Raw genomic sequence first — 10,364 nt, 5'->3', positions numbered from 1 at the left:
GGACAGCTCCTAAAGCACCTGTTCAAAGTTAGCATTCCTTTCTCTCTCAAAGCAACATTAGAAGAAAATTAGAAACTAGCAGATACAGATACAGCAAGGGGAACGTTATTGAAAGTTTGGTTAGCAAATCTTTGTGAACTCGTCCTTTTTTACTTTGATATGCATCAGTGGAAGAAAGAACATTGGAAGGGGTAGAAGTACTGTTTTTGATTTCCAGTTGCCTTCCCTGATTGCTACTTTAACCATGCAGCTGGCATAAAATAAAATAAAAATAAAAAGGGCTCCAGCTGCATGTGGTGAGGCGTCAGTGCGTGGAAAGTAGTATTTATCAGCCTATATGGCACTGCGTTGCATCCTCTTTTAAGGTGACACTAGAAGGCACTTCATCACATTTTCATCATATGATTACCATTTAAGGGCAGGTGCTTGATCACATTTTCTCTACTAACAGCTGGGCCTAACATCATGTTTTCAGCTGTTTTTTTTAAATCATGGGGCACCAATACCAACGTTCTTTTGGTGCACTGGTGCTGGTTCGCAATTGGGTCAACTTACGAACCTTCTCAGAACTTGTTTGCTTTTCCACAGGATCGAGAGCCATGTCATTATGTCACTGAATATGGTAAATGGACCTGCACTTATATAGCGCTTTTCTAGTCGCTTTGCGACCACTCAAAGCACTTTACACTGTGCTCATTCACCCATTCACACACACACTCATAGTGGTGGCAGAGGCTACGCTAAACGGTGCCACCTGCCACCATTGGGAATTCATTCACACACCGATGAACACAGGGTTCAGTATCTTGCTCAAGGCTGCGACGGTCAGGGATGGAACCACCAACCCTTCGGTTGGGGGCAACCCACTCTACCAACTGAACCACATCCGCCCCCAATTTATGTCACTAACAATGTCAGACTGCATCGTCTCTTTACAAATGTTGCTCCTGGCTTTTTTGAGCCTACATTGGCATCCAAACACGGCTCATCTTGATAGCTATGGACGTCGTTACATTCTTATTAACACTGAACGTAAGATCTTAATGTTAGACTTTGTTGTAAGATAACGCTAGCCTGCATCAATCACATTGCAGTTTAACAAATAAAATAATATGTTGGTCTTGATAACTGGTCTTGATAATCCAGCCCCTGACATATATGGTTCGTGGTTCAAGACCAGCAAGTTGGTACCGCTCTGGAACCAGTTTTCCTGGCTGAGAGTTGGTTCTTTAGCTGTTGAAACATGAGGAACTGGTTCAAGATTAAGCACTGGCTCAGAGCAGGCCCTGGAACTGCCTCTGGAACTGCCTTGGTCAAAAATGGGTTCAAGAGGGTGATGATGATCACCCCCGCACCCGTCCACTGAGTCCACCAGTGTAACTGAGCTTCTCTTTAACATCCTCATGGTCCTATTTTCCTCTGAGTCACACCAGGACAAACCAGCTTCTTTGACATAGCAATGAAAGACTACTCATAAATAAACCTTTATCATGTTAGAATCCGTCAGCATTTCTTACCACTGCACAGTACTTTTATCACAGAACACTTTTTATGTCTTCTCCAAGGATCCAGCTTCACTGGCTCTGCATGGAGCTGTAATCTCCCTCTAACTGGATATTCTGTGTCTTGTGCTTCGTTTCTTTCTCTCCCTTTTATTTGTTGCATTATGCAACATTATCATTCTGTCTTGTGATTGATTATTGATCATTCATATGTAAAGTATTTTGCACAGAGCTTGTGATGAGCGGCCGTATAAATATATGATCTTGAACTTGACTCTGACACTTTATATCAATCAAATTGCACCTTTGGGAAATAAAGCAGCGCACTGTTGTATAACGGACTGTAGAGTTGACTGAGTCGGCTGGTATGTTGGAGCAATTCATTGGAAATAAATGGGAACAGAGGAAGTGCTCTTTGGCAGAAGAAAACAGAAACTATAATAAAAGATGGAAAAAACAAATGATACTGCTAAATTTGTACGTTGAACTCACAGTGAAACTAAAAACCAGGAAAGTGACTTCTCATGCTTTTGGTTAAAATTATGTTTTAAACACCTACTTTATGTTAGATGAATGGGCAGCTGTGTGACACAAATATATTTTAAATGTTTTCCTCTCAAGTATGTCCCTCTGTAAAGAATGGACTCGAACAACTGACTGTATGAAATGGAAAAGCAGTGGCTTTTAGAGACCAAACAACAGAGAAATATCCTCTGAGACTGCAGTTTCCCTCATTTCTACAGCGCATATTTAGCATTTTTCGGCTTCAACATGTTTTGGTTTTAAGCCCTGATATTTACTGTTCCGCCTCAGTGTCATTAGCATTGTTTCCATACACAGCAAGCAGCTGTTTTGAGGATGTGATAAACCCACTCTGATACCTGCTCAGCACCAAACTGCTCTCAGTCAAAGGTAGAAACTTACAGGTTAACATAGTGGACCATTTTGCAGGCAAATTGCCATGGCCAAAACAGAGCTAAAAAGAAGATTAAGGCACCTAAGCACCCTTTGCTCCCCAGGTGCAGTAACGTGCTGCCCACCGCTCCTAGCATGGTGTGTGTTCACTGGTGTGTAAAGAATGGGTTAAATGCAGAGGCTGAATTTCCCCGTTGTGGGACAAATTAGGGAATATCTTTGTATGTGTATGTTTATGGTGTGTGGTCTACTGTCAAGAAAGACAGAAAGAAATTATTTTGAAGCATATAGTGATGTTGCTTTCAATCATCACAATTGTAATGTAGGTTAACTTACATGTAACTAAAGTTACGTAACAAACAGACTTCCTAACGAACTAACCCAAACCCTGATCATTTCTGAAACCTAACAAAGTCGTTTTGGCACTTAAACGTAACCACATGTTTAAACCTGAGACCTTAGTGTTTGTGTATGCGGACCTGTTGATCCCCTGGCTGCAAAAAACAACAAGATCTCCAGCCTAAACGACAGAATAGACCTTTTGTCAATACCACCCATAACGACTCATATAAGCATTTGTGAGCACTGGCATGGACCTTTAAAATTGATCAGTGTGGTTTTCACACTCTGTAGGTTCCATAAACTGCAGGCTACAATTTAACAGTTTGTTTGAATTGGTGCTTTACTGTGATTATGAAATGTTTCAATTTTACTGAAAATACATTTCTTAGGCCCATCAACACATTAAATAATTTATTTTTTTTACAAAAAGGACAGGGGGTGTTTACAGTTGGAGCACCAATTCATCTATTAACGTCCTTATTTTCTATATGAGAAACATATTATAGCATGGCTAAAGTGTTCTGAAAGCATTTCTCCTTTCTTTATTATATATACATCCACTACAGCTGTGCTCCAGTTAGCAGGCGCCTTACTCAAATGATGCATGAAGAGACGATGTTATCACACGGTTTGTCTTTGAAAAGAAGTTATGCTGATTAATTACCAGAACTGTCATCAGCATTTCTTTGACCTACATTGTTTAGACTGGTTGGAAGTGTGTAGGTGTCGCTACTAGTAATGTGTTTTATATGACTTGGATAAATAAATCAAAGCTGAGGACGTTCAGAATGACAAATATGTTTCTTTAAGGAAAAATGTAACAATTATAAAAGTAACAGGTCCAGCTTAAAGGCATATTTCAAACTAAGCCATAGCTATTTGTTATACTTTAGTTTGTGTTGACAAAATCCCCTTTGGTTTGGTTTGTACATGTAAGAACAGCTTGAGTTGCAAAATTTTCACATCAATGTTTTTTCCCCCTTCTAGTTCAAGAAAAACATTTTCACACCTTTTGACAGGATGCATCAGGTTTCATACTTTCCACACAGGGGCATTATTCCTTTTTATGCACTGTGACTTCACTATGAGAGGTCAAAATGGGGTCAAATGTTTAAAAAAACCTCAATGCTCAATAAAAAAAAGTTTTTTCTTATCTGCAGATCAACATGTCTATCTTTAAAATCAGTAACTGTCAGAGCGGAAATTCACTGCAGATCTTGCCAACACACACCAACACAGTCTGCCTGCATATAAACACAGAGAGAATGCGGACATAAAGAGACAGCAGAGCTGCACTTCACTGTTAAAGTCGGGCTCTGCAGGCGAGGCAAACAATCATGCTGCTGGTGAGTTATTTAATGTTATCAATGATTAAGAGATAACTTTTCAAAGGGTGACTTAAAGGGTTTTTATGACATCATGTAACATGTGTAATGAGCATTTTATGGAAAGTTCATGTATTATTTGACTTCTGGCTCCAAATGTCATGCTCTGAGTCTGAGCATTGTGAAGCAAATAAAAGACATCTAAAACTTGTGTTTGACTGTGAGTGTCCTAAAATCAATAATACCACCCAGGCATTCACAAATTGATCAATTAAGTGAAATTCATCCTCTCATTTGTCATCATTCCCTTCAGCAGCTGTTTGTTTTACCGGTAAAGTACTTCCTGGTGTTGTCATGTTTAGGTGTTGAGAGCTCTGCTGGTCCTGGCCACTCTGCTGCTCGCCACTAGGACCTTTCCTGCACAAGCGGTTTCCCCGAAGTTGGGGCAGGAAGCCAAACCAAAGGAGAGGACAGTGAGATTAGTCCTGGATCCCTCAGTGCAGACTCAGATCTTCACCACGTCTGCCTCGACTGTCGCCAGTATGTCTCTGACGCCGTGGACGTACAGGTGGGGTACCACTGGAGTCTGAGGGGCCTTAATGTCTTTTTTCATCAATTTATACCAGTTGTTCCCAAAAAACACAAGTCTGATTTGTTGGTCGTTAAGGTATCAGTTTGAACTTTTAAAGCCTGGAATCCCAGATATAAATGTACATTTTCTCCCTCTGCAGAGACTCCTGTGTGCTGTCTCGGTTGCCTCAGCGGATCTCTCATGCTCAGTGCCTGACCAACAGCTGTCTCAGCCTGCAGGGGGGAGGTGAGGATGTAGCCCTGGTGGCCAAACCTATCTACTACGAGGTCCTGGTTCTGCACAGGTGAGCCACTGCAGTCTTTGGAAAAGTCTTTGCTTTGTCTTTGTGCTTCAGCTTAGAGCTACAATTGTTCTTATGTCTAAAAAATACAGCAAAGTTTACTGAGTGGGCTTGGGTCGACCTGAAAAGCTACTCTGTAATTTGTACTGTAAGGGGAACATTACATTTAAAGGAGATGCACAACGTTAGTGATGTGCCAATGAAGTTTCATGAACAATTTTCTTTATTTTCTGGGCCAACTAGATAGCGCTACTAGTTTAAAGAGAATGGCTTAAGCAATAATAAGCAATGGAGTGTGCTTTGTGTTGAACAGAGAGCACCATCTAGTGGCCTCAGGAAATAAAGAAAATGGTTCATGAGGCTTCATTGGAACATCACTACGCAACAATTCAACATTGTTATTGCTGTTATTGTTTTTAAACGTATACCTACTAGTAAAAAATCAGGTGTAGATTCACTGTTTTCTAGAAGGAATGTGACCTTTTATATACACAAACAGTGCAAGAAAAAGAAAATAGATGAATTAATAGAGATAATAGCATTTATACATTAGTAAGAGTACATTATGAGATGCATAGTTGATGATTCAGTTGGAAAGTGTCAATTTTATGGCTTGGAGTGGCAGGAATATAGAAAACAAAAGTAATCTGGTGTTTATCGTCTGCTGTCAAACACTGAGGTTAGGCTCTACACATGTTAAAGACTTCAAACTGAAATTCTCTGGAACATTACACATGACGAAAAAATTAAAACACAAATATTTATTTGAAGAAACTGACTCACTTCCCATTGATGGAATACAAAGTGATAACCCTACACCACTAATTTTAAACAGATGCTTCATTTACTACATTGAACCGAATGGAAACACACTGATTTTTATTAGATTGGCTTCACTTACCATTTGCTTCTTTCTTCCCTGTTCTTTCTCGTCACATTCATTTTGATTTAATATAATAATCTTATCATGACATCATCTGTGTATATTAAGCCCTCTCTCTCTCCCCATCCCACGGCAGAGTCCCAAGACGAGATAACAAAGGAGGGAAGAAGAAGAAGAAGAATACCAAGTATGACTTCAGACTGGGGACAGAGGTGATCACAGTGGGTTGTACCTGTGTGAGGCCCAGTGTCATACCACAGCAGTAACACACTGGAGTTTTTTGATCTAAGCAACTATTTTAGCATATTGTAAATGTTTTATTGCTCTCTAACTTAAACCTGTATTAGAAAATATTTTTAATTAAGTTATCGCTGAATCAAATGACTTTGTAATGTATTTAATGTGCCACTTTCTAATGTTACCGTCTAGCATTTAACATGACAGCCAACAGAACTTGATACACTGGTGATTAAATAACTGCAAAGTGCTGTGTTTCCCCCTAGTGGTATAAAGTGCTTAATGTAGCTTTATAATAATTCTTATTTTATTATAAACAGTATTACAATGCTTTATTAAAGGTTTTAATCAAACTATGATGTCTTTTGGGCTTTGGATATTTATTTTGTTGCACATTTTTTGTATTTTTTGTGTAATTTCTCTCTCTCTATCAAGATATTTATGTTGGGTTATTTACATGAAATGACTAATATGATATAACCTGTAGTAATTAATAAGCTTTATGTTAAATTATACACTATGAACAAAATAAATTCACATGAATTTCATATTATATCATGCAAATACATACCTATGGCATGCTTTATGGTCTTTATGGTTAATAATTTTTCATGGATGTAACTAATTGAACAAAGAAAAAAATGTCACAAGTCCAGTCTTCCTAAAATAATTTTCAGTTTCGCTTAATAGATACTTGATAGATATTTGTTGCATTATACTTAACTACAATGTAAAATGTACTTTATTGTCTCATTAATGACTGATCAGCTATAGCATATTTTCAAACCAATATTACCTGTAAATTGAAATATAAATTAAACTAGGCCTGCAAGCAGGACTGAACGGGACCGAGCAGAGTGGAGCCGTCGGAGGAGGCCACGTCGGGCATGGCGCTCTGGGCTCAGTCCATATGCGTCCCAAATGGCGTGTCTGTGTAAAACATGTTACTTCCTGTAGCCAGCAGGGGGCGCTATGACTGTGTGTCAATAATGACATGTGGGTGTGGTCAGGGCTGGACCCTCATCAGGTGTGGGAAATTTGGGACAGATTGGACAAGGATATGGTCAAGTTCTAGAGTCTGGTGTATTATGGCGAGATGCCATATTTTGCCGGCATGCCACGCCCACATATTCGAAGGTCAGTAAAGGTGTTGATAAGTTATGTTCCCAAAGGGCTTGCAATGGTATTGACCAACTTAGAAGTCAATGGGATTAAATTTGTAGGCGGAGTTTGGTAAAGTATGCAACGTGGTCATTTTATGAAAGGGGGCGTGGATTAAGCATAAGGGGCGGGGCTTTATGAAATATTGTTATTTAGAAGTGTTAAGGGCTGGACTCTGATGAAGCATGAGAAGTTTGGACCAGATGGGACAAAGCATGTAAAAGTTATAAGGATGTGTAGTTTTGTGGAAAGACGCCATATTTTGCTGCCATACCACGCCCACATAGTGTAACAGTCGGTAAAGCTTTCAATAACTTTGGATCCCAAAGTACAAAGCCCTTGTGATACTGACCAAGTTTGAAGTCCATGGGGTGAAATCTGTCGGAGGAGTTCGTGGAAATGGGAAAAAGCGATGAATTGTGCGATATTCAAACCAAGATGGCAGACTTCAAGTTGGGTTTGAGGTATGGGTCCAAGAGGCTTTTTGGTGCGTCTCCACATGATTCATGTGTGTACCAAATTTCGTGTCTCTATGTGAAGCCTACTGCTAGGGCTAAGTATAAAACATATGACTACCTGTTGCCAGTCAATCAGGTTAAATCTGTAGGAGGAGTTCATTAAAATATGAAATGTGGTCATTTAATGAAAGGGGGCGTGGATATAGCATAAGGGGCGGGGCTTTATGAAATATTATGATTTAGAAGTGTTAAGGGCTGGACTCTGATGAAGCATGAGAAGTTTGGAGCAGATCGGACAAAGAATGGAGAAGTTATAACGATCTCGTGTTTTATGGCGAGACGCCATATTTTGGTGCCATGCCACGCCCACATAGTGTGACTGTTGGTAAAGATTTGAATAACTTTTGATCCCAAAGGCCTTGTGATGGTACTGACCAACTTTGAAGTGAATCAGGTTAAATCTGTAGGAGGAGTTCATTAAAATATGAAATGTGGTCATTTAATGAAAGGGGGCGTGGATATAGCATAAGGGGCGGGGCTTTATGAAATATTATGATTTAGAAGTGTTTAGGGCTGGACTCTGATGAAGCATGAGAAGTTTAGAGCAGATCGGACAAAGAATGGAGAAGTTATAACGATCTCGTGTTTTATGGCGAGACGCCATATTTTGGCGCCATGCCACGCCCACATAGTGTGACTGTCGGTAAAGATTTGAATAACTTTTGATCCCAAAGGCCTTGTGATGGTACTGACCAACTTTGAAGTGAATCAGGTTAAATCTGTAGGAGGAGTTCATTAAAATATGAAATGTGGTCATTTAATGAAAGGGGGCGTGGAAATAGCATAAGGGGCGGGGCTTTATGAAATATTATGATTTAGAAGTGTTTAGGGCTGGACTCTGATGAAGCATGAGAAGTTTGGAGCAGACCGGACAAAGAATGGAGAAGTTATAACGATCTCGTGTTTTATGGCGAGACGGCATATTTTGGTGCCATGCCACGCCCACATAGTGTGACTGTCGGTAAAGATTTGAATAACTTTTGATCCCAAAGGCCTTGTGATGGTACTGACCAACTTTGAAGTGAATCAGGTTAAATCTGTAGGAGGAGTTCATTAAAATATGAAATGTGGTCATTTAATGAAAGGGGGCGTGGAAATAGCATAAGGGGCGGGGCTTTATGAATTATTATGATTTAGAAGTGTTAAGGGCTGGACTCTGATGAAGCATGAGAAGTTTGGAGCAGATCAGACAAAGAATGGAGAAGTTATAACGATCTCGTGTTTTATGGCGAGACGCCATGCCACGCCCACATAGTGTGACGATCTGTAAAGATTTGAATAACTTTTGATCCCAAAGGACTTGTGATGGTACTGACCAAGTTTGAAGTGAACTAACCCTAGCCCTAACCCTAACCCTAACCCTTACCCTTAGGTTAGGGTTAGGGTTGGGGTAAAGTATGCGGCATGGAATTGGCCAAAAACAATGAAAAGTGCGATATTCAATCCAAGATGGCCGACTTCCTGTTCGTTTTCTGGTATGGGTTCTTGAGACTTTTTGGTGCGTCTTCCCATGATACATGTATGTACCAAATGTCGTGTCTCTATGTGATAAAATCCTATATTGTGAGGCTCTTTTGAATATTTCAAGGGGGCGCTAGTGAGTCATTTTGCAAAGTCCATTCCCGTGAATACCAGAATACGTAAATTTCACGGGAGATTGACATATATTCCCAAAATGGTGAGTTTTTGAACATGATAAAGGCTCCAAATTAGCGATTTACTTTTGGTATGAATAATAATAATAAGAAACGGACCAATTACAATAGGGTCCTCGCGCCTTCAGTGCTCGGTCCCTAATTATTTTTAACCCAAAGAAATACAAGAGTCTATTGGCCGTTGTAATTACAACAAGAATGATGAAGACGTATAAAGAGCGGTAAAGTCTGCATAGTAAGTAGGCTGCAGTGGTTGGTTAGGTCAAACAAATGGCTTTTGTTTCATTTATCTTTGATATTGCGAGTCAGAGCAGGGATTGACGTCACACCTGAGTTGACTGTGTTCCAGTATAAGTCTTAAAACCATTATTTCGTGGCTTTGGGAAAGTATGGTTTGCCATAGCCAGGTTAGTCAATGTTTGCAGTACCAGTTGATGACATTGCATTATTCTGTATTTTGCACATATAAACAACAACATGTACAGATAAAAGTTGGACAGTGCTGCTTGTATAACTGATCTAAACAAATAAGACAGAAGTAATAATACAGTATATTACTACAGCTTTCACATCTCCTGATGCATAGAGCCATCTTGGATTTTGAGGTCAGGATTTGTTAGGTCAGGGGTCGGCAACCTTTACGATTGTGATGAGTAGGGCTCTCCCCTTCCTCTTGCCAGTGCAGCCACACCCCTTATCAGCCTAACTGATAACAGGTGAGTGCTAATCACCTTACAGTCCTTTTTAAATGTAGCTGCAAGCAGCCTACAGCAGGGTGGCCTTGCTCTCTCTACCCAACCGTCCTGGTGGAGCAATATTTGTCCCGATTGTTGCAGGAAGGATCAGAGCTATATGTGGACGCAGTGTCTGCTCTCCTCCCCTCCTTGCGCTGTGTAGCACGTAGTGCATTTGTATTCCAGATCACATGCAGACAGTAACCCGTAACTCTCAGGA

The 10,364-nt window shown here is 40.1% G+C and overlaps 1 protein-coding gene across 1 annotated transcript; it reads left to right on the top strand.

Annotated features, from left to right (window-relative positions):
• Positions 1–4,054: 4,054 nt before the first annotated feature.
• Positions 4,055–6,384, top strand: il17a/f3 (interleukin 17a/f3). The gene is made up of 4 exons (XM_059356984.1): positions 4,055–4,105; positions 4,447–4,652; positions 4,816–4,959; positions 5,976–6,384. Exons 1-4 carry the CDS (start codon positions 4,097–4,099, stop codon positions 6,103–6,105), a joined length of 489 nt encoding a protein of 162 aa, XP_059212967.1. The 5' UTR covers positions 4,055–4,096; the 3' UTR covers positions 6,106–6,384.
• Positions 6,385–10,364: the final 3,980 nt, after the last annotated feature.

Source organism: Centropristis striata, chromosome 18 (assembly GCF_030273125.1).
Source record: "Centropristis striata isolate RG_2023a ecotype Rhode Island chromosome 18, C.striata_1.0, whole genome shotgun sequence".
In the NCBI taxonomy this organism is placed as follows: Eukaryota; Metazoa; Chordata; class Actinopteri; order Perciformes; family Serranidae; genus Centropristis; species Centropristis striata.
Note: the sequence above shows the minus strand (reverse complement) of the source record. Positions and strands in the feature narration are given on the sequence as shown.